Consider the following 24,136-nt stretch of genomic DNA (forward strand, 5'->3'; position numbering starts at 1 on the left):
CGGCGGGGGCGCGGCGGGACGGGCGGCGGGCGCGCGCGGGGCACGCTGGGAAATGTAGTCCGGCGGGAGCGCGGCTGGGAGGCGGGAGGGAGGAAGCGGACGGAGGAAGAGGAGGGAAGGAGGGAGGAAGAGGATGGAGGGAAGCGGCGGGGCCGGGCTGCGCTGGAAGCGGAATCCCGGGAACAGGAGCGGGAGCAGAAATCCCCGCCCCGTCACGGGCTCTGCGGCTGGCCTTTAGCAGCGCTTCTCTCTTTGCTTGCGTTTTCTTTTTTTGTGAGGGGGATTTTTTTTTTTTTAATCTTTTTTGTGTGTGTGTGCGTGCGTGTGGTTTTTTTTGGTGTGGTTTCTTTCTTTTGGTTTAGGCAGGGTGTTGTTTTTTGTGGGTTTTTTATTTTTTGTGGGCTATTTTTTTTTTTTAAATTCCGTGTCTTCTGATTCCGCAGCAAAATGCTTCCCATAACTCCAAAATCCCTGAAGGATTTCAATTTCCAGCCGAAATACCCAGCTGAGTGTGCTCCGATTCAATTCTCTCCTTTATTTCCTCTCTAAAAGTCCCATCAAAACCCCTGCATCTCCTCTCACGCTCCTGAGGGCTTTTTTAGGGATTTTTTTAAAAAGTGTTTTGTAAAGTAGGTTCTTCATTAATCTGTTTGTCTTAAGCTGCTTAAAAATACTCATTGGCTGTATCGGGAGCCGAGGGCTTAACAAAAAAAAAAAAAAAAAGTGCAGGATTTGTGGAGGATTTAGTTGAATTTCTCAACTGTCTGGAACTGGCATTAGTGCTCAACATCCTAAGAAGGGTGATATTCCTGCTTTTCCTGGTACTCACCAGCCCAATTTTGGGCTCATGGAACAAAGTCATGTGGGTTGTTTTTTTTTTTCCATTTTGTGATTTTACTGCCTTCTGCTGGTCGGAGATGATCAGGTTGAGCTTAATTTCTTAAAATCGGCACATGATCTAAAATTTAGCTGCAGTGCGAGTGCCAACAATAGATGTTTTGTGTATTCCTTGGTGGTTTTTTTGTGGTTTTTTTTTTTTTTTTCCTGCAGCCTCCTGGATATATTTCACATAGGAGGTTGATCAGTAAAGAGGATTGTAGGTTTTAATGTGCAGACTACGTCTTGTTCCAAAAACCTGCTGCTGGCTTGAAGTGGGGATGTAGCAGATCACCTTTCTAATGCTGCCCTGCCTTTCAACTCCCTGCTTGCCCTTTGCTCCCAAGATAAAGCAAAAAAAGATTTAAAAATAAAAACCATGTTTGCATAAGCTCACGCAACTGTGACCCCTTGACAGTGCAGAAGGAAAGAGGCCTCCCGAATTTCACGATCTGTTTTAGGAATTACAGTTGTTTAAAGTTTTATCATCGCTTTTATTCCCCGAGACAGAGATGGATGTGCTTGTCTGTCTGTGTAGGGGCTGGAAGGTGGAGAGCTGAGGAGCTGACAGCGCTTGGATCTGCCTAAATGTTGTACAAAGAGTTATCCACCTGATCAAAGGAAATGGCTCTTCCCCTTCCTGCACCTTCCTGCTCTCAAATTTAATAACCGTGCCCTGAATTGATAGGCCACACAAGGTGCCACCTGCAGATACACTGTAAATCCCCTGGGCAGGCAGGTTGTGAGAGGGAAGATATTTTCTGCCCTTTTTTTCCACACAAAGCAAAGCTTTGATTGCCAAATGATCACTCAGGAAACCATAAATAATTGTCTGTAAAAGTGAGAGTTTTCTTCACGTCCACCAATTCCTGTTTCTGTAGGAAAGTGGGAAAGAGCTGAGTTCAACAGACAACAAATGTCACACCAAAAGAGTTCACACTTTCATCATTTTAATGGCATAAAACCATCTCTGAGATCCATTTGAGTGTCGTAAGGAGATTTTAAAAATCTGTGTTCCTGGAAAATATAATTTATGTCTGTTTTTTTTTTTTTCCAATAGGTAGGTTATACCAAGTGGCAATGGCAAGATTAAAAGTTAGAGGAGATACTCTGATTTATGGAGATACACAACACTGGTCCTCCAAACACTGCAGAATGGTAAGAGAACACTGGGCACTGGGGAGTGAAGCTGCTGCTCCTGTTCCTGCCACTGTTCCATCATCAGTAATTTGCAGTATTTTTATAAAAGCTCATTAAACATTTGGCCAAATGCGCCTTCCCAAATGTTGTTGTCTGAAGAGAGCAGACCTTGGGTCAAGTAGCTGGAGAGAAGGGGGTTTTTCCTGGTTTATTTTTAGTTTCGTTTCCTGGGGAAGTAAACCATCTGTGATCTGTTTCCCTCTGGAAAGTTTTGAAACTGCCCTGCCATTCAAGTTTGCAGAGCCTCGGAGGTGTTAAATAATTCCAGTTTTTGTGGGAGGGGCTGCCCAGATAAAAAGAGACCCTGGAACAGGAAAAGGGGAAAACATGGGAATTCAGACTGGGTGAATTTGTGCATCCTTTCAAGCAGTGAAGGTGAAAGGGGCAGCAGGAGCTGGATTGCTCTGATGTGATTGTCTCCCCCAAATTAGCCAGCAAAACTGTGCTTGTACCACTCAGTCCCTCCAAATCCAGATTTCCTTTCTCTATCCCAGGTTTAGGGTAAGGAAGAGGATACTTGGAAGAGTCTGTGCCCAGGCTACCCTTAATGTAAGATCCTAGCTGTGCAAGAGGAAATAAAACACATAAATGCCATTTATAGAGTGTTGAACTGGAAAAAGCTGAGAGCTGTAGAAACAAAAACTACAAAAATGATAAACATGAGCAGGAATTAATGGAAGCTCGGTTGGGAAGACTTTGAGTCAGTCTCTGGGGAGATTTAATTTCTTTTAACCTGCCTTTTGAAGTGAAGAAATCTCAAAGTAAACGTGCCAGGAGACAGTGAAGCAGAAGTGAAGCTGCCATCAAACACCACCATGTGAAGAAGGCTCTGGAAAGGCTGGTACCGTTCTGTGGGTCCATAAAGGAAATTACAGGGATGTGAGGGATGTAGTGAAGGCTGCAGGAATTTGGAGAGTCCTCACTCCTCAAATCTCCTGGTTCCTCATTAATCCAGCGGGGTTTAGGCACTGGGCAGTGCATTCCCTCCTCTCCAGAGGAGATGGTGTTCGTGCAGTTTATGTGGCACACGTGTCACGTTTAACCCTTTGCAAAGAGAGGCGGAATTTGGCCCTTCCCGAGCGCTCCTCGTTCCCGCAGCTGCCAGGAGATGGCTCCCTGCATTTGCAGTCCCTGTTTACTGCTTTGTTTATGGAATTAACGTTGGACGCGTTGTCCGTGGAAAATGTTTTCCCTGAGTTTGCCCTGAGGAAGTTTACGTCAGGAGAACTAGGAAGCCCTGGGCTCAGTAAATAATCTGCTAGCAGGCAAGGCAAGGATCAGTTCACTTTTGTCCAAGTGTTTTCTGGCTGTGATCCAAAGGGATTTTTTTCCTGTGCAGGACCTAATCTTACGAGATTATTTCTGTCAGGCTTGAGGAGTTACATCTGTGCTGGTAGGGTGCACTTACCAAATTTGATTATTGCCCAGGAAAAGTCGTTCTCAATTATAAAAAAATCGTATTAGTCACATGTTTTGAAGGATGCACGTGGTTCATGGAGTGGTACCCTGGTGAATTGATTAAAATGCTGCTTCTTTCTCCTCCTTTCAGTGTGAGAGTGGAAGAGAGAGTCCTGTGTCCAGGCCATGGACTCCTTTTTGGGAAACTCCTCCATGTTTCCCAAAGGCTGATGTGTTCTTCTGTTGCAATCCAGTGTGGAAGAAGCCGGGTTCCTTCTTTGCTTCCTAAAACATGGTGAAGAATTACAGTGTGCTAAAGAAGAGTAACTATGCAGTATCCTCATAATGCTGGTAAAGTTCCAGGTTTTAAATTGGTTACTAGGAATATGTGGCCTCTATTCAGACATTAATTTAAATTAACTCGGGCTGTCTGGAGGTGTTAATTGCTTGTACACAGCCCCTCCACTCTTGATTTGTCTTCACCCTCCCTCTGAGATACCAGACACCCTCGGGGACAATACATGGGCACAAAAAACCCTGCAAAAAACCCACTCCAAGTACATCATGAATCCCACACAGTTTCCCCCTATTTTAAAAGAAAATGGTTCCATCTTCTGCTGCAGGAAAACTTGCCACACAACAGTTGTTTCTGAATCAGAGTGATCTGCTAGTTCCTAAAGAAGTAGTTTTTTTTGCAGACTGTAATTCCATGTAACGGGTTTCTCTGGTGGTCGCATCTTTGCAAAGCTTTGAGTTTGTTTCTTCAGACCAAGCATTTCCTTCAGTTAATTCACTTCTAGGATGATGGAACAGGCAGAAGGATTCTGACTGTGCCTGTAAGAGACAACACTCACCTTAGTACCCAGAATAACACCCTGACACCAGCACATCAATCCCCTCCGTGCTGTTACCATGAATTCTTGTATTTGGTATTATTGGATTTATAATGGTCAAAGTGCAATTTTTTCCCCCTCTTATTTCTTCACTTTTTCCTCGACTTCTCTTGGTTAATGCTCCATGAACTGCAAAATTTAGGGTAAATCTACAGGAGCTCTTGGGGTTTTTTGCAAGGTCACATGTACATTTCTGCCAGTGTTAGTGATCTCTTACTATTTGAACTCACACTTTGGAGACTTTTGCTGGTCACCATCTGAAAAGTAATGAGGAATCTGTATTTTTCTGAAATTCACTGTGTGTTGACTATTAATTGAGGGATTTTGCTTGTATTTAACCCAACTGTGTGGAGAAAACCTGTTTCTCTGCAAAGCAATGCCCTCCTGATGTGAGAACGTAAAATATCTGTATTTGATAGAGGTTCATTTTAAATCCAGCTGGGATGGCTGGAGATCCTCTGGCCCAGCTCTCAGCTACAGAAAAAGTCGAGGAAAAGCAAAGGTGACATCAAAACTAGCGCCCAGAACTTAACCAAGGTCCTTTCTCTGTGATAATGACTGACAGGAGGAGAAAATGAAACCTAAAATCCCAAAATGGACCTTGGATACCCTGTGCTCTGTGTGTCAGGGCTGCTGGGGCTGGGCTGCTCTTTGCACCCTCTGGCAGCAGGAAGAGTTTCCCTTTCAGAACTGCAGGATTCCCAGTTTTGGCCTTAGAGTTTGGGTTAGGCAGGGATATTTTGCCCTCCTGTATTCCAGGTGCATTTTGGGAAGAAAAATGTGTCATTTTGGGAAGAAAAAAGTGGGGAAGAGGAACCATTGCTGGTGGTCCCTGATGCTTGGTCTGTTCTTATGAGCACACACACTCAGATATGAGAATTTGCTGATAGAATTCCAGACTGGTTTGGGTTGGAAGGGACCCGAAAGCCCATCCAGTTCCAACCCCTGCCATGTGCAGGGACACTTCCACTATCCCAGGCTGCTCCAAGCCTGTCCAGCCTGGCTTTGGACGCTTCCAGAGATGGGGCAGCCGCAATTTCTATGGCTGTAAGGAGGTAAATCCCTTATCCCATCCACACCGTGGCAGAGCCTTGTCTGGTGTGCAATTCCACACACAAGCAGCACCTCCAGAGCAAAAGTTTTGTGGGATATTTTCTCCCCTCCCCATTGGAGAAGAACATCCCTTTCTCAGTGCCTGCAATAGGTCTTTGCTTGCCAGGATCTCCCTCTGTGTGTGCACAGCACCTTTGTGTGCACGGGATTCGCCTGGTGGCTGCATTAAATCCGCTGGGATCACTCACACACGGAGGTATCTGCAGATTTTGGGGTGTTGCCTGTGTGAACACACACAAACAAACAGCAGAGGAGTTACACACAGCTGGAAATCAGCGGCTGCTGCGAGGGGAAGGATCGGCGTCCTCGGTGTGCGTGGGAAACGTTCACACCGCACAAACAGATGGAGTAGGGGGAATGAACACTCCTGCTTCTGGACACTTCCTGGGGACTATTAATAGTTCCCTGGTTTGGATTAATGCACAGCATATGCCGGGTGACAGGACTTGGAGTTATCTGCTAGATCGTGTCGTGGGTTCAGTCTTTTTTTCCCAAAACAGTAAATTTTTTTTTTTTTTCAAGGACTCCCCACCTTCTACCTCCTCTTCCCATTAGAATAACCCCACACCACCCCGTGGTTGGAGAGGCTGGTAGTGATGGCACCTTTGGAATCTTCCAGCCATCTTCTGGATCATCGCTAGGGACAATTTTTAGCCTTTCTGAAGGAAAAGATGGGATTGACTGGGAGCCCAGTTTTGTCTGGCCAAGGGACCTGGCCATGCCCTGCAGACCCATGACACCCAGCAAGGTCTTGTGCTGCACTGGGGTTGGGGGTTAAGTTGGACATCAGGAGGAATTTCTTCATGGAAGGGGTGATTAGACATTGGCAGGGGCTGCCCAGGGAGGTTTGGAGTCTCCACCCCTGGAGGTGCCCAAGGACTGGAGGTGGCACTCAGTGCTCTGGGTGGTAGGGTGAGGATCTGGCACAGCTGGGACTCAGTGCTCCAGGAGGAGCTTTTTCAGCACTTCTCCAGCCTCAGCGATCCCGGGATCCTGGTGCTCCCAAGCTTGGCCTGGCAGTGGTTTTGGACTGAGGGCCTGGGAGCAATGCTGAGTAGACTTTTCCCCAAAGGACTGGCAGATCCCCATCAGCGCCGAGAACAACCCCAGGCGCTCTGCTTTCACACGGGAAAAAAGTGGCACCGCAGGGGGACGGGACGCGCTCGGGGTGGGGGTCACAACCCTGGGGATGTGGACAGGGATGGGGACAGGGATGGGGACAGGGACAGGACAGGAGCAGGGATGGGGACAGGAGCAGGGATGGGGATGGGGATATGGATGGGACAGGAGCAGGGATGGGGACGGGGACATGGATGGGGATAGGACAGGAGCAGGGATGGGGACAGGAGCAGGGATATGGATGGGACAGGAGCAGGGATGGGGACGGGGATATGGATGGGACAGGAGCAGGGATGGGGACAGGAGCAGGGATATGGATGGGACAGGAGCAGGGATGGGGACGGGGATATGGATGGGACAGGAGCAGGGATGGGGACAGGAGCAGGGATATGGATGGGACAGGAGCAGGGATGGGGACAGGAGCAGGGATGGGGACAGGAGCAGGGATATGGATGGGACAGGAGCAGGGATATGGAGGGGACAGGAGCAGGGATATGGAGGGGACAGGAGCAGGGATGGGGACAGGGACGGGGACAGGAGCAGGGATATGGATGGGACAGGAGCAGGGATATGGAGGGGACAGGAGCAGGGATATGGAGGGGACAGGAGCAGGGATATGGAGGGGACAGGAGCAGGGATGGGGACAGGAGCAGGGATATGGATGGGACAGGAGCAGGGATGGGGACAGGAGCAGGGATATGGATGGGACAGGAGCAGGGATGGAGACAGGAGCAGGGATAGGGATGGGGACGGGGTCCGGACAGGACCGGGCCAGCCGCGGTCACTCCCCGCCGGCCGCCCGCCCCGCCGTATATCTGCGAGGAGCGGCCCCCTGCCGGGAAGGGGGAGGAGGCGGCGGGCGCGGCGAGCGCGGGGGGTGGGAGCTGCGCCGCCCAAGTGCGCGGCTCGGCGGAGCATTACGGCGGCCGAGCGCTGGCCGGGCCGGCAGCGCGGAGCCCGCAGCGCGGCCATGGCCGAGCGCCGCGCCTTCGCCCAGAAGATCAGCAGGTACCGGGGGCGGCCGCGGCAGCGGCACCGCGCCTGGCGGCGGGCGGGCCCGGCCGCGGGGGCTCCGCCGCCGCCGCCGCCGCGCCTCGGGGGCGAGCGGGCCCGGCGCGGCCCGCGGGCGTCCGCGCCCCGCCGGCCTCCGGGGGCGCCGGGCAGGGTCCGTCCGGCGGGGCCGCGGGGCTGCGGCCGCCCCCGCCCGCCGCAGAGGGCCGGGAGCGGGCGCGGCGGGCGCCGAGCGCGGGGCCGCTCCCCCGGGGGAGCTCCCGCGGGGGAGGGAGAAGGAGGAGGAGAAGAGCCGTGGAATTCCGTTCCCGCGAACAAAGGCCGGCCGGGCGCTTTGTGCAGCCCCTCCGGCCGCACAATGGGCGGCTCGGCGCTTTCCTGCCGGAGCCGGCCCTGCCCCGGCCGCCTCCCGGCGCTGCCCCGGCCCCGCACCTGGGAGGGGAGCGCCGACCTCCCTCTGGCTGGAAAATGGAGAGAGAGCTCCCTTGCAGCGCTCCGCTGCCTTTTGTGTGTGAGCCGGGCAGGTTTCGCCCTGGCAGCGCTCCTTGGACGCGCCGGGGCTACGTGAGGCTCGCGGTGCTCAGCATCCTTGGGTTTCTCAAAGTTTGGTTATTTTTTAAAGAGGAGCCTTTGTAGAAATTTACCTTCCAACAGCAGGTTTCTGCAGGTTTGCGTTCCGAGTTAGGCATGTGGTTCCAGGTGGGAGTAGGTTTTTGTTTGTAGGTCTGGCCAGGTGGCCTTTGGTGACCTCTCCTACCTGTAACCAGCAGTGGAGTGAAAGAAGGAACCATCAGTTCTGCCAGAGCAGTTCAGGAGGCTGTGACAGCAAAAGGAGTCTCATTTTCCTGCCATTGGGTGGGAAGCTGTAGGTACAAATAGTTGCAGTTAGAGAAGCTGTGATGGAGAAGGGTCATGGACAAAGGAAAAGGCTGGTAGGAGGTAGAGGAGTGACATCGGTCCCACCCCAATCATGATCTGGAAACAGGCGAAAACATTGCTCTTCTTCTCTTCAGGTTCTCCGCACATTTTGATGTGCATTGGCCAGGGGTTAATGTGACAGGTCAAGGGATGGGGAGAGATGGATTTGCTGCCAGACCGTTTTTCCTGCTTCTCTTGTAGCCATAGAAATGGTCACATGGGAGACAAGCGCTGGAAGTCAGAGTTGTGCAGGCCTGGCAGGAAGTTAAATAAGATGGCCCTGGGGTGAGCACGGTGGTGCTCAGCGGTGCTGCCTGGTTCACCGGGTTGTAGCCCAGCTGTGCCGCCTCTGTGCACCTTTTGGGCTAACCTGCTCCACTCCGGGTGTTTCCCAGGGTGTTTGCGGGCAGTTGTGGTCTTTAAAGAGGTCGGGTTCACCTGTGCCTGTAGAAGGATCCAGGTGCTTTGCAGTGAGCTCGGGGCTGTTGCATCCCCAGCTTTTCTTCTGCGCTTGTGAGATTGTTGTGTTTTCTCTGGGGTTTCCCGTGTTGCAGTGTCGTATTCTGAGAAATCTCAAATTCCTGGTTGGTGGCCTGCACATCCAGTGAAGGCAGAAAGTTGTGGGCAGAATGTTGCACCTGGGGATGCCCAGGCTGAGCTGGTGCCCTTCTCCTGCTGGCACAGAACGTGCTGCTGGGAATGTGGGAATGTTGATGTTTCAGGGGCCGAGAGTTTGGAGCAAAGCAGTGCAAGGAAGTCCCAGAGCTGTGCTGGTGGCTGCTGGAAGCCCTCCCCGCTTCCATTGTTTCAAGAAGAATAGATCCCTCACATTTTCACACTCTGCCCTCCGGTTTGGCTGACTCATCGAGGTGGACGTAGCATTTGTCTTATTCACAGGAAATAGCCACGCTGCTCTTACTTTTGCTTCAAGTGGATGTTGTTCAGATCCACCAAGACAAATCCCTTTAGTCCAGCTGCAAGTTTCTAAGTTGGTTGTTACAGCAGAGGTAGAAGAAAATGGGATGGGCTTGAGCTGGTTTTTGGAAAGCCCAGGGATGCATCCCATAGCTCAGATTTACCTGCTGTGCTTTCTTCAGCCACTGTGGTGGCACGATCAGAATGCCAGTGCTGTGCCCTGGTCATTGCATCCACATCTTTAAATATTGGGCAGAGGCTATCAGTAATTCCCCCAACAGTTTTAAAATGTCTATTTAAGACTATGTTACAAGGTGTCTTCATGATTAGGTCCTGCTGTGTGTTAAATTAGAAACTGGCCATCACAGGTGCTTATTAATTCTTCTTGACTCCATCAGAAGAAACTCCTGAGTTAAATTTAGTATAGGGGCCTAATAATCCCTGAGATCCTGTCTGAAATTGCTAATTTTTAATTGGAAATATACTGGTAGGAATTTTTTTATTAAGCTGTAGCAGCATGGAGGTTGTTGATTTCATCTCAGTGTGAGAGCAGAGGAACTTCAGTGCCACCTGTGTCTGGTGCACATTCCCAGTTGTTTTATCCCAGTACATTTCCTGGATATGGGGCTGCTTGGCAGAGAAATGGGATGTGGAACCCTGAGACAGAGGAAAAGGGCATGCAGGCTTTTTAGGGTTCAAAAAGAGAGAAAGAAAAGCTCCTCCTTGAAACCTCACGCAGCAAAAACATGACAGGGATAAACTCGTGTAGGTTTTCGTGTGAGTCCCTGGCTCAGTGCCTTGGCAGTGCTCTTGGACCATCCTGAGGCTGGGTTATCTGGGGAATTCAGAGCTGCTCCTTGGGTCAGACCATCACCGTGGATGTGTCTTTGCTCGGAAAGGGTTTTGATCTTCCTTCCCTGCTGCCGCAGTGGGAGAGGATCCCTGTGACCTGGAACATCACACCTGCCCTGCCCGCTGTTTGACAGTGCACGTCAGCCTGACACAAACCCCACAGTGTGATTTTTTTTTTTTTACAGCTGCTCTGTATTCTTTTGCTGAGAATTTCCAGTTTTCCTGTGCCCAGCTGTCAGTGGAGTTCAGAGGAAACACTTTTTGTCTCGTGGCTCCAGCCCCTTCCCAGGTGCTTCCATGTGAACAGGAACCCCATGAGCTGCTGGGGGATCTTCAGCAGGGGATGATCCTGCTCTCAAACATTCAGAGACTTGGAAATTCCCCATCATCCGGGGCTCTTACACTGTATGGGATTCCTGGAGTAATCACAGCTTGTCTTTATGGATTTGTATTGAGGGGAAAACACTTGTGCTCACTACATTCAGAGCATCTTATTTCTGCTGCAGCTCCCTTTACACTGATGGGGTGCTGTAAAAGGGGACTTGGGAAGGCTAAATTTGCATTTATGTTCACTTAGAGCCCTTTTACACTCCCTGAATGATGTGTCAGGGGCGCTGACAGCCTCCTGTGCCCAGCCTCAGAGTGAAGAGGGATGGTGTGAAACCTGCACCCACTGAAACCAATAGCAGAGCTGTCACTGGCTCCCAGGAGCACCAAATCGGGCCAGAAACATGGTCACGGCAGAATATTCATCACAGTTTATTCTCTTCCCACATCCAGATGCCATTTGCTTTGTCAAAACACTGTCAGGGATAACTGAAAGGATTTTTAACAGGAATTTCGGGGCATCCCTCTCCAGTTCTCTCCAAAAGTCCCATTGCCTGTCCCCGTTCAGCCTCTGTGAATATCTCGTGTGGGAAGCCCACGAAAATCCCTGACTGCTTAAAGCAAGGGAGAAGGCAGGGACAAAACTTCATCTCCAGGGCTCTGCTCCAGAGCTGCTTCTCTGGCCAGAGAGCCTTCTTTGGCTGGGTGTTTTTGTCTCGAGGTGTGACTTTGCTGTCCTGCAGGATCCAGTCCTGTGGTGATTTCCACAGTCAGGTGTCCTGGGAGCTCATTCCCTCCTCTGCAGCCCAGGGGTGACATTCCAGCCTCAATAATCAAATATTACCAGAAGGGCACCACAGGCAGCGTTGTGTGATGTTTTCTCTTTTAATCAATGGTGAGGAAAAAGGGAACATGTTGTTGCTCATCTGTGTTAATTTAAGAACCCACACGCAGCCTGCGGCGGTCGGGATCAGGCTGGGCATTTCCTCAGCTGGAAATCAAACCCATTTCACTCCAAGGGGAAGCAGCTCACTCAGAAGGAAACAGGACCTGGGCTTTGGGAGGAAGGCTGTGTGCAGAGCTGAGCTGGCAGCGTGGCTCCAGGCCAGAGCTCTCCCTGCATCCCTGCAGGAGGTTCCCTCATGCAGCAGAGCTGTCCTGGCTGGTGGCTCACACCTGGATGGGGCTGCGGGCAGGACAGGGACACAGGGCCAGGTCCTGTCTCTGCAGAGGTGACACACACAGCCAGTGCCACTGGGCTTGGGGAGCCCTCATCCCAGCGCAGTGAGGATGGATTGGTGGCTGGATGATGGATGGATAGATGGATGGATGGATGGATGGATGCCCCCAGCCCGTGCTGGCTGATGAGGGTGATGCTTTCACTTGAGAAAGTAAAGGATGTGTAAGTGCAGTTTTCTCTCTGGGAGGCAGAGCAGGCGGCTTTGCAGGGGCTGCAGCTGCCTCGCTGTGCCAGGCTGCCTTTCTCCCCGGCTGCCTGGGTGTGCGGTCCCTGCACGTGACAGCCGGCGTGAGGAGCAGGCAGGAGCAGCAGTTCTGTCATTAGCAGCACGGGGAGAACCATTTGGAACCGTTTTGCCTCGTCCTTTCCCACTGGGGAGGGCTGTGGGGAAGGGAGATTTCCTCCCATCACCCCAGGCTGTCCCTGACCCCCCCTTTGCTGGGAAACAGGAGAGTTCCTAACCTTGCTTGGCATCACCGAGCAGATCTCGGGGAGTGTTTTGATTTTTTTTTTTTTTGGAAGGCAAAAAGAAGAACTGATATTTCCAGTTTGCTGCTTAAGCTAAAAAAAAATGTTAAAAAAGGAACAGTTTTTGGGTCTGACCAGGCAGGGCACATAGAAACAGAAACGATTTTCGTGTGTAGTAAAGAACCCTGGGAGTGCAAACAAATGGTTTCATTTTGTTGTTTGCAGCTCGGAGTACTTTGAGAATGACCGGTTTTGTTTTGCTTTAGGAGCCAGTTCCAAGGGGAATTTTTTTCCCCTCTTTGTGTTTTTTTTTTTTCTTTTTCTGTGTGAACCACATGCACACGCAATAATTAACCAGTGGAGAAGGTCAGAAAGGAAGTGACTGGGGAAGATGTACTTTAAACCTAGACATTAATGAGGCTTTGGGCTGTAATTAACTGGGATGTTTGTCTGAGGTTCCCAGGTTACGTCTTGAATATTAGATAAGTTATTAAAGAGGCAGTTTTTTATTTGGCCTTTTAATTATCAAAGCTTTAATGGCTCTTCAGCTCTACCAAATTAATTTATTTTTTTTTAACATTGGGAGAATATTTATTTCTCTTTTCTTGATGGGGTTTGTTGTAACACCAGCATTGCTTTAGGTTAGAAATAGTGCTCAGGGTTATAGTGTAACATGAACGGTTTTTCATGGACAAACAGCCCTTGGGAATGGAGGAGGAGAAGGCAAGTGTGTCTGTAGAGTGATGGAATGGTTTGGGTTGGAAGGGAGACCTTAAAGCCCATCCTGTGGTCAGAAACACCTTCCACTAGACCCAGTGTTACTTATTTTATGGAAACTGGGAACCTCTAGGACGAAACAGTGAGGAGGCAGCCCTGAAAGAAGTCAGCTGAGGTGTTTTCTTAATGTGGAAATACTCAGTTGGTTCCCCAGAGGTTCTGCTCCTTCTCTGGAGTGGGTGGTCTGGATGAAGCACAGCTGCTGGAAGGTGTGATTCCCAGTGGAGCAACTCTGGAGAAGCCATTGGGTGATCAGGGGAGCCCAAAGGCTGGAAGGGGACACTTGGCAGGTAGAAAGGAGTGGGATCATGCTGCCACAAACCCAGAGGGGTGTGGATTACCCACAAATACATCTGGAGATCAGGATACACCAGGAGGTGGTTTCTGAGGGTCAGAGGCACGATGCTTTCTGGAAGGGAAGTGGTGTCCTAAACCTCTGTGAATGCAGTGATGCAGAAAGGAGTCAGCCTGAGCTGTGGGTCGGGCTGCAGGCTTGGGATGAGTAGCAGTAACTCCTGCAGCCTCCCCTCAGGAATTCTGAGCTTTAGACAGTATCATTCCCTGCACATGGGAAGAGTTTTCATGGGTGCCTGTGAAGGCTGGAGAGGCAGGAGTGCTTCGGACTTGGGAGTAATGCTGGTTTCTTGGTGAAACCCACTGGAGGGTCAGTTCTGACTTGCTGTGGTCGTGCTCTGGGGGAGTTTTCAAAATCCAGTGAGGTTGTTAATGGGCAGCAGCACAGCTGGTCAGTGCCCCCCTTTTGTGGCACCACGTTCCTTCCCCTGTTGGACCACGGAGATGCCTCAGGTTCCTGAGGATCCACAGATTCAGGAGGAGCCGGGCAGGGCTGTGGTTCCACAGCTGAGGACAGGTTCCCTCCTCTGGCTGTGCTTTCCTTCTGGAAACAATGCCTCTTGGAAATGGGGAGGGGTTTTCAGTTTTTCCTGTGTTGTGCTGGGCTCTGATTTTTCCCTCCAGGGCTCTCTCTGTGCCTCATTTTGTGTCAGGATTGACACAAAACACACCGAGAGAGAGCCTGGATTAAAGCAGAGCCCGTCTGCATCCTGGGGACAAGCTTTTGCATCCTCAGCCACAGCTCCATGGTGTGTTTCCATTCCCAATTGCCCTACAGAAGCCAGCAGCACGCCTGGTTTGCTCTCCTGTGTCTGTGTGTGCACACGTGGTGGGAGCAGGGAGATGGCTTTTCCTGGATGTTCCCTGTCCCCAGCAGGACAGGAGCCACCCTACAGAAGTGAAAACATCAGCTCCCGTGGATAAAGGCAAACACAAAGGAAATGACTTCTTGCAGCCAGAATGCATAAAGCTTAATTTTTTTCCCCCCTCCTGCAGTCTGCTTTTTAAAAAAGACAAAATAATGCTTCCTCTAGCTAATCTTACGTCCATCCTCTGGCCTGAGGAAGCATCTGCTCTCCATGGTAGCCTCAGTTGTCCCAGCCAGTTCAGTGCCTTCATTCCTGCCCACCAGCAATCCCAAAGGCAGGAGCCCACCCTCCTGTCCAGGTTTAGCTCAGGACAGGTTTAACCATCTCCTTGGCAGGATTTTAGCAGCTCGTGTGCTGTGCTGATTAACTGCACAATCCACCCCGGTGAGATCAGCAGTGTCTCAGCCATGAGGGTGCTCAAAGGTTACTGATACAGCAGAAAAAATATCCCCCCTGTCCTTGCAGTCTCTTCATCTGCCTTTTGGGCTGGTTAGTGTCTCCCTGGAGCTGGGAATTTGCTCTGGGGGCTGCCAGCAGTGCTGTGGTGTGGTGGGTTTGTCACTGATAGATTGGGTATTGACTCCTGGAGAGGAGCATTCGTGTTGGTGAGGTCCTGAGCCAGAGGGACTCAGCAGCTTTTCAGCTACACAGCTTTTTTTGGTGGAAGGAATCTGGGTTTTGGTTTGCTTTTGGACCAAAACCGTTTCCACTCATCTCAGAGGCTTGGGTATTCCTGCTGAGAGGTGCTGCAGCTTCCTGCTGGGATACAGGATGGAGAGCTGGGGATGGCTGTGGTGGGGCTGGACCTGGGGCTCTTTGTTTAGACAGCCCCTGGCCATCAGCATTTCTCTGTTGTGCTCTTCCTTCCCCCTGGGGTGGCTTTACCTGCCTGTTGTGTTTTCAGCCTCACCAGAGACATTGTGGCTCTCTAGCCAAAATGGAAAACCGTGGAGGGTCACAGCTTTCACCCTCCAGGCATGGAAGGGCTGCTCTGTGCTTTCCATTCCTGGGGAGAAAATTACCCAGCGGTGGAATTTCTCTCTGGCAGAGACGCAGGGCTCTGTGCCAGTGTTTCCTCTGCTTGTCACCTTTACCTTTCCTACACGGGAAGGGAAACACCTTTTTGTTCGGACCCAGTCATTTGTTTCCTGGTCCTTTGTCTTGACTTTGTGATTGCAAACCCCAAAAATAGGCAGAGGGTTGAAAATGCGGAGTACAGGAGCAGCTGTGTGACCAGGAACTGCTGAAGGGTGAGAGGAGAACTCTGGAGAAGAGCTTTCCATGGAAGAGCCTGCTGGGAACAAGTTAATTTGCGCTCGGGCTCACGTGCGTTTTATTGCCGCGGCTGTGCACAGAAGAGCAGTTCACGAGGGGCGAAAAACCCAAATTAATTGCTGTTAAAAATGTGTATCTGCAGCCCTGTGAGAGCTCTGTGATTCCTGGGAGTTTATCCTGCAGGGTCTGCTCCGTGACGGCCTCGTGGCGGCGGCGCGGGGAGCTGCGCGTGCCCCACGCCCGTGTCCCTGTCAGACATAACTCTGTCCCCGTGTCGTTGCAGGACCGTGGCAGCCGAGGTGAGGAAGCAGATCTCGGGGCAGTATGGAGGCTCCCCACAGCTCCTCAAGAACCTCAACATCGGAGGCAGCGTCTCTCATCACACCTCTGTAAGTCGTGCCTGGAGCAGGGATTGCTCGGGATGCCGGCTCTGGACGTTTCTGGTTTGGGAGGAGACTGCAGTGCTCACAGGTGGTTGATGAGAGGAGCTCTGATAACACCAAGGACAAAATTCCCTGCAAAACCCATTGATTTTGGGGATTTGAATGTTGCAGAGCAGTTGGTGTGGCTGGGAAGTTGTGTTTCTGCAGAATCTTTGTAGGACAAGGAGCTTTCTTGACCAAGTTTTGGTTGTTTTATCCCCCAAACAGCCTGGATTGGGCATTAAATTCCGTGTGTGCGTGGTTCTCTGCTCTCATGGAGAGCTCTTTGCAAGCTCCTGCACTTCAGGTTGCTGTTTTCCTGTCCTTGTCACTCTGGAGAGCAGGACCTCAGCAGCTCATCTACTCTTCTGAAGTATTTTAAATATTGTTGTGCAAGTTGAGTGTGGCTGTTCCTCAGGAATGAATATTTACTTACAAGTTTGCAGCCCACTTTGAAGAGCTGTATTGTCACAATCACCCTTTCTGAAGTCAGACTTTCTTGCGTGGCCTACCAGTAACCTTCCAGATTTATTGTGGTAAACATTTCAAGAGTGCAGCAAACTCCTTCAGGCTGGAAATGTTTGATTTGGGGTCTCACTTCAGGTCACAGCACTTCCTTTTGCTGCAGTCAATTTGGAAAACAAATATCAGAGCATCTTGTTTTCTTCAGAGAGGGGTGCTTAGGTCAGGCAGGGCTGGAAATGTGCCCTGGGTTTGATAGTCTGTGCAAGTGCTGGGAGTTTACAAGAGTTCTTCTCTTTGGAGTGGGGTGCTGTAGTGTTTCCTCTGTTGCTGGGATTGTGGGGATGAGTTCATGGGAATTCCCTCTGCTTCATGTCCAGTGTAACCTGTTAAAGCTGCCTCCTGTGGAGCACAGAGGTGTCCTCAGAGCTGTCACCTCAGAAGGGATCTCCAGGCTGACCTCGAGCTCAGAGCAGTGACTTCACTGCAGGCACAGACTTCACCTCTGAGGAGATGTGGCTGGGGATGGAGCAGGGCTGGAATTCCTGTCATTTCCCAGGAGCTCATCTGAAACATCTGAGGAAACATCTGCTCTCCATGATGGTAGCCTCAACTCTCCCAGGCAGTTCCCTCTTAGAGCTCCCTTCTCTTCCCCTGACAGCAGTTGCCTCCACTTCGCTGCAGGCACAGACTTCATCTCTGAGGAGATGTGGCTGTGCCAGGGGCACTGGGGATGGAGGAGGGCTGGAATTCCATTTCCCAGGAGCACAGGGACAGCAGGAGGCTGATGTGTCAGCGTGGTGGGGACTGAGCAGGTTAATGAGAGGAGGGTTAATGAGAGGAGGGTTAATGAGAGCTGCTGCCCAGGCTGGTGCCTTATCTCAGTGGCTCTGCTGGGCTGTGCAGTGATAATGCAAAGCCCTGACTTGGCAGTTCTGGATGGTCTTTTGCATAATCCAGCATTAGAACAGGGAGGGTTCCCTGCTATTAGCTGGTATGTGGAGCCCTCAGTGCTGTTGACTCCACTTCCCTGCAGCCCTGGACAGCTGAGGAGTGCACTCCCATTGGAAATCCACCCCAGGAACTGCTGTGCCTCCCTTGTCTCACCTGTGCTTCCATCTTGGAAGGAGTTGGCTGAATTGCCTTTCTGCTCTCATAAAGTGAGATGTTTTCTGTGAGCCTCTCCAGGCTGCTCCTCACCCAGCCATGTTTTTGTTCCGGTTTTCCCTTGTGTCACCTCCTTTCGCTCAGAATTGTCTCTTCTACTTTTTCCTCCTGTTCCTGAGGTTTTTCAGTTCTGCCCCCAACCAAGTGTTCACGCTCAAAGCATCAGTCCTGTTGATCTTCACATGTGATTTTTGATACAGGCTCAGACTTGTTGGTCACGGTATTATCGGGAGCTCTCATTATCCCGTTGCCCTGGTGTTTGCTAGTAAATATATGCAAGAATCTATAAAAATGCTGGAAAAGGTCATGCTGGCTGGAAGCAGGCTCTGAGCTTTCCCCATCAAACTGCATCGTGTGATGGCTGCTGTGATAAGCTCCCAGTTTGTCACATTCAATTGGGTGCTGAGCAGAGATGCTCTGCAGAAGCCTGATTAACACGGGGCGATGGTTTGGAGGAGATAGTCTGTAGGAAAAGTCTATTTAGTTAAGTCATGAGTCTGTATCCTGAGGCTGCAGAATACGACAGAGGCTTGCTTGTCTGAATTTTGGGTTAATTTCTGTCCCCGAGGCATCCGTCAGGATCTGCTGTGCCTGCCTGGCCTGGTTTGATAATCAGCATTATGCAGAGGGAAAGCATTGCTGTGTGAAGCTGTGTTTGCTCTGGAAAAGTTCACTTCTGTGTAGCCACACTGCTTTAAAAGCCTGAAGTAGGGCATGTAGTGTGGGAGTGAAGAGGAAATTCCTGCTGAAGCGTCGTGTGATTGAGTTTCAGTATCTCCACGATGGTTGGGATTGGGGGGCTCCAGCCTGGCAGAGTTCAAGAATTATTTGGCCAATGCTCTCAGGCCCAGGGTGGGATTGTTGGGGTTGTCCAGGAGCTGGACTGGATGATCCTGTAGGTCCCTTCCAGCTCAGTATATTCCATGTTTCTGTGACTCCAGTGGTTGTGCAGATGTTTCTCATGCCCATCTTGCTCATTCTGGTGAGAATTCTGGTCCGGAAAAGGTCAGCACCGATTCTCTGATGTTTGCCAGCAGCAGCTGCTTGTGATAGTTCATCTGAGACTCTTCCCAGTCCAGGAGAGGTATTTTTAGGGAGAAATGGAGTTTTTGTGAATGAAGAGCCTGCAGCACCGTGCTTGCTTGGCCCTTTTGTTTCTTGTCAGCTGAGGCTGGTGCAGGGATGTTCTCTCTCCGTGGCTGAACCTGGGATGAATGCAAAAACCTGCCAGCTGAATTTCAGCGAGTCTCTTCCCTTCTGCCTCACAGGCAGCAGACAAAATGCTGCCAGAACTGTTTCTAATTTGGTATCTGGTGGAGCTGGGGGGAAGACACTGCCTTCAAATGAGTTTATTATTGTCAGCCTCCACCCTTCTGCCACTTCAGGAGCGGCTGATTTTAATGGCACATTCCTCAAACCCCAGACACGGGTCCAAGGCCCTCCGAGGCTTTTCCTGTGGAACCCAATGTGCCAGGCTGGGGCTCCTGGCAGGATGCAGTCCCTGCAGCTCTGTGCTTTTTTATTTTTGCAACCCACAGCAGAAGGCACTGACAGTTTTGTCATTGGGAAACAGGAGCTGTGAGCTCTGAGAGTTCCACGAAGGAGGGTTTATTTTTTTTTTTTTGAGGTTATTTTTGCAAACCTCTCCAAGCCCACTGGCGAATGGACTGTGAATTCGCACCTTGCTGGGTGTGCTCTGGGTTGGAATCCAGGGGCTGTGCTCACCTCCAGGGGTTCAGCATTCCCTGCTGGGAGCTGGTGCTTCTGACCCCCAGCCCCACTGGGTGAAAGCAGGGAGCCTGAACTTCCTCTGGGAGAATTCCCCAGCATCTTGCAGCTTGGGAATTTGCTCTGTTTGTTTGATGAACCAGACTGTTTACTACAGGCCATTGTGATCCCTCCTGACTAACCACTTTCTTTTCTTCCCAAGTTTGTTTTTTCTGTGGGGCAGCTCTTTGTGCTCAGTTAACTCTGTCTGCTGAAAGTAGATAAAGACTTTTAAAACCTTGGACTCTTTTTTTTTTCACTTTTGAGTGCCAAGGATAATAATTGAAATGTTTTTTTGGTTGTTGTCCAAAACTTGATTTTTTTTCCCCCCCCAAGAAAAAAATTCTCTTAATTTTTAAAAAAATTTCCAGGTCTCTTTTTTTTTTTTTTCTGTTTCTTTACATCTTTAGAAGTAGATTTTAATGATTGGACATAGCACTTAGTGCAATGGTCTGGTTGACGAGATGGTGTTCAGTCAAAGTTTGGGCATGGGTTATCTAGGAGGACTTTGCCAACCTTAATGACTCTGTGATTTAATCAGAAGAGAGAGCTTTTTACTAAACTTAGAAACAAGCAGAGTGAATGTACATTCAGTGGTTTTATAGAAAAATCACAGTTTTTTTTATCCAAGGGATTGGGGGGGGGATATTTCCTGCCTGTACATGTGTGTTACAGCAGAGATAATTGTTCGTATGTAAAGGAAAACTGTTCTAAGAGATAACTAATTAGTCTGGGAATAAAGGGGTCTGGATTCTTGGATGTGATATGATCTGACCACGTCTGCTCTCAGCGCTTCGTTTTCTGCTGTGAAATGAAGGTGCTGACATTTCCATATCTTTGTAAAGCACTGCTGGCTTTATGGGCATTATCTGGCCTAATTAAGGCTTTGTCTTGGATTTATTGGATGTCAGACTTTGGCCACGTATTCAAAGATAGCATCTAATTATACAATAAGAGAATATGGGTTCCTTTGTATATTCCCATTGTTTGTTTTAACATAATTTAGGAGAAGAAGAAAAGGTGATTCGTGCAAATGAATGGGAAGAGCGGCGAAGGAGAACATGACAGTGCCCTGTGTGGCGCTGAAAAGGGCGTTTTGGAGCGTTCAGAGCCAAGTCATTTAATCACCTAAAATTGCCAAGGAGAATGAGCCAAGCCTTTATGCTGTCTCAGGGCTGAACGGTGCCTCCCATTATTTGTATTTCCTGGAGGTTTTGCCCCGCCTGCCTGAATGGTCTGTCCTCAGCAGGCAGGGGAGGGTGGGAGAGGCGTCCACATCCTCTGCCCTGCCTCCTCCCCTTGGGGACAGCTCGCAGCTCACTCTGCTCTGCTGCAGGCACTTTCTGTAGGACATCAAAGCTGCTCCCATTCCATGGCCGAAGGCAGCAGCGAGCCCTGTGCCGAAGGTCAGGAGTGTTTTATCTGGTCCGCTGGAAGCTGCTGAATCTCTGCAATAACTTCAGCAGTTCGTGTGTTAGCAGGGATTAATACTCTTAACTAGATGATATTACACCCAGTAATTGTTAATAAACAGGCTGGGAGAGCTGGGGGTGCTCACCTGGAGGGGAGAAGGCTCCAGGGAGAGCTCAGAGCTGTGATCGTGACACGCAAAGCAGTCACACGAGACGGGAGATTTTCGCAGGGCAGAGACTTCTCCGATCCAGCTCAAGCTGAGTCAGGGCGGAGAGAAAGCCTTTGTTTATTTCTTACTTTTTATACATTTGTGGGTCTGGCTGAAGATTGGCTTTTGGAGTTATCACCCCTCAGCCTCAGTGGCCAGACCAGCTGTCAGTTACAATTGTTTTCAGGTTAGAAATATGCAAACAAAGGACAGAGAATGAAAAACAAAGGATTTGTTTATGTTACATCTGTGAGAAAAAGGTAGAAACTGCTTCTAATACTGTACAGTAGCTAAAAGGTCTGACTCCATTTTATGAAAATTCAAAAGGCTTTAAAAAACTCAGAAAAACCAGGGTGACACAGAGCCCCTTCCAGTGTCCAGAGGAGCTCCAGGAGAGCTGGAGAGGGACTGGGGCCAAGGGATGGAGGGACAGCACACAGGGAAAGGCTCCCAGTGCCAGAGGTTGGATGTTAGGAGAATTCCTTTGCTCAGAGGGTGAGGAGGCCGTGGCACAGGCTGCCCTGGGGCTGCCCCATCCCTGGGAGTGTCACTGAGCAGCCGGGGCTCAGCCGGCTCCTGGCGTGTCCCCTGGTTCACCCGTCCGTCCGTGCAGGGGGTGAATTGTCCCTGGGAGCTGAGGGGTGCCTGTGCCAAGTGTTTCCCACTCAGGAGAGCATGTGTGTGGTTGGCAGGGCTCAGGGCCACCAGGGTCTGCCTGTGTGAGCCCCGAGGATCTGGAGGGATCAGTCTCTACCGACCTGGTGTAACATTTCTGCCAGAAGTGGGGAATCTGTGATTTTTCTGCAGTCTCTGCTCAAACTGTTTGGCTTTTTCATTCCTCTGTTGCTGTCTCAGTTTCTGCTTTCAGTTTTGTCACAATTTATCAGAGGGAAACTCTTGGAGATGAGTCTCAGCACTTGCATTTTCTGTATCAAAGTCTCTGTGTTCTCCAAATACTCTTGGTGAAATTACACAATCCTTAGTCATCAAAGATCTTGTCTTCTTACCTGTCCTTGGAGGCATAACTCGTGTCTTTCTGGGGTTGGTAAGAAATTGCTTTAGTATTCCCAGATAACTAATTAATCTCTGATTAATATTAATATTTCTATACCCAAATGGCTTCCTACATTAGCAACCAGTTATCACAGCAAATAACCTGGCAGTATTTGTACATAAAGCATCTCACTGGGTTTGGGACTGGCTGTTACTTGTTGCATGTAGGATCCTTCTTTAGGCAGGTACATTTGTAATTATTTCACAGAATCCCAGATTGCTTTGGGTTGAAAGGACCTTGAAGCTCATCCTGTTCTATCTCTTGTCAGGGGCATCTTCCATTATCCTAGGTTGCTCCAAGCCCTGTCCAACCTGGCCTTGAGCACTTCCAGGGATGGGGAATCCATTTCCTTTCATTAGAGGCTTTTTCTAACTCTGGCTTTGTGACAGAATTTGACACACGCTGCAGATCTCACAGAGTCCAGATCTTAAAACTGAATGCTTTCAGATTTCAAGATTGGAGGCTTCAGACACACAGAATGCTTACGACCATTTTTTGGGGCACGCTTGCAACTTGGAAATAGAGGGCTTTCATCAGCTGCTCTCTGTGGTAATGACATCTCACAGAACATCATAAAAGAGAAGGACTAAGGCAGGGCAGAGCAGGAGGTGGGGAGCTGCATTCCAGAGGCAGTGGGGAGGTAATGACTGCACTTCTGGCCGGGGAGGTGTCATCCTTGGTGAGGCTTGGGAGCTGCCTGTGGTTGATGGAAAGCAGAGATTGCCTAGGAATCTCCTTGGTTCATTTGAATATCTCCATGTGTTATTAATGCAGGCAAAAAAAAATGAAATGCAGGAGTTCTCTGGGCTCACCAGGCATCAGGAGTACGGGTTTTCTGAAATGCAGGGATGGCAGCAGACAAATATGTGAGGCTTCGAATTTGGATCCGTTTGGATTATTTTTGGAGGGCTTAGTTGAAAGAAGTTGCCATTTTTGCAAGTAAAACATGTTTTTTCATTACTTGACTGTTGTCAGTGGTTAATATTACGCTGCTCGTGTTTCAAAACCTCTTTAGAGCGACTTGCCTGCAGTTCACACTTAAAAATAGATTTAATGCCTCTGTTTAGCAAGCTCATTTCTTTAAAACTGTTACCTTCTTTAACCTGCCTGCACACTGTAACCTTTTTTTTAGCACAGTACGTTCTCAGATTCATTCTGAGTCCTTCCAGTGCATCAGATTTGCCTCCTGTTCCCTGAGATACCAGTATCCCTTTAAGGGTGACAGGATTTTGCCACAGCAAGCGCAGGCCATCTGCATTCCTGACTGCTCAGCAAGGGAAGTGCCTGTTTGCCCTGGAGACCCAGAGATAGCTGAGACAGGGCTGGGGCTTAGCTTTGAAATGTTAATCTGCTGCTTCTGTCCTTCCAAGATTTTGCCCAGGGAAGGCAGTGGGTGGGAAGTTGGTGTTAATTTAGAATTCGGAGCTTTGGCACAATCTGTTGCAGTTAAAAATCGCTTAATATTTAAGGAGGTATTGGTGTTAAGATGGAACTTTGTCCTGATTTCAAAATTGGCAAGAAATATCACCCTGATTTTGAAGAAGTGCTTTAGCTGCCGAGTAAAAACAGCAGTCAGAATCCTCCCTGTGATGAGGAGCTCTCTGCAAGGTTAATTTTCCAAGGTCCCTTATCAGATCCTTACAGGGAATTTCACTCCCACGAAGGAGGCAGGAGGTGCAACCTTCCACGCTTTGCCATTGTCATTGTCACAGAGCCCTCAGTTGTGCTGTGATCCTCACAGGGGCTGGGGCTCTGCCCTTGGGAGTGATGCATCTTATTTGAGCTAAAAGGGAAATTGGGCTTGGGTTGGGCCTCAGCAGCTTGGGTTCAAATCCGTGTTGTGCCAGGTGCGTCCTGCCGAGCTGTCAATGTCATAACCTCTCCGTGCTCTTGGGGCTCCCTGTGAGATTGGGCATCCTGGGAGGGCAGAGGTGAGGGAGGGAGAGGGAAATGGGAGGGAATGTTGTTTGCCATGGCTGTGCTGTCACACACAGGCTGGAAAAGTCTGCAGAATTGGCGATTTGAGAGTGTCGCTTGC

General features: G+C 49.9%; 1 protein-coding gene and 1 long non-coding RNA gene across 18 annotated transcripts in view; both read left to right on the forward strand.

Moving 5' to 3' along the window:
• Positions 1-127: 127 nt before the first annotated feature.
• Positions 128-3,849, forward strand: LOC120756615 (uncharacterized). Its single transcript, XR_005702175.2, has 3 exons — positions 128-273; positions 1,937-2,034; positions 3,626-3,849. It is a non-coding gene; the product is annotated as an uncharacterized LOC120756615 (long non-coding RNA).
• Positions 3,850-7,532: 3,683 nt separating this feature from the next.
• The window catches only part of DOCK7 (dedicator of cytokinesis 7), a 95,603-nt gene continuing 78,999 nt past the window's right edge, over positions 7,533-24,136 (forward strand). For all 17 annotated transcript variants that reach the window (XM_040072655.1, XM_040072656.2, XM_040072657.2 and 14 more), the window contains exons 1-2: positions 7,533-7,607; positions 15,889-15,994. In XM_040072655.1, the coding sequence (XP_039928589.1) occupies positions 7,570-7,607; positions 15,889-15,994 (144 nt within the window). In that variant the 5' untranslated portion in view covers positions 7,533-7,569. The remainder of the gene's footprint in view (positions 7,608-15,888; positions 15,995-24,136) is intronic.

This window comes from Hirundo rustica, chromosome 9 (genome assembly GCF_015227805.2).
Source record: "Hirundo rustica isolate bHirRus1 chromosome 9, bHirRus1.pri.v3, whole genome shotgun sequence".
Classification (NCBI taxonomy): Eukaryota; Metazoa; Chordata; class Aves; order Passeriformes; family Hirundinidae; genus Hirundo; species Hirundo rustica.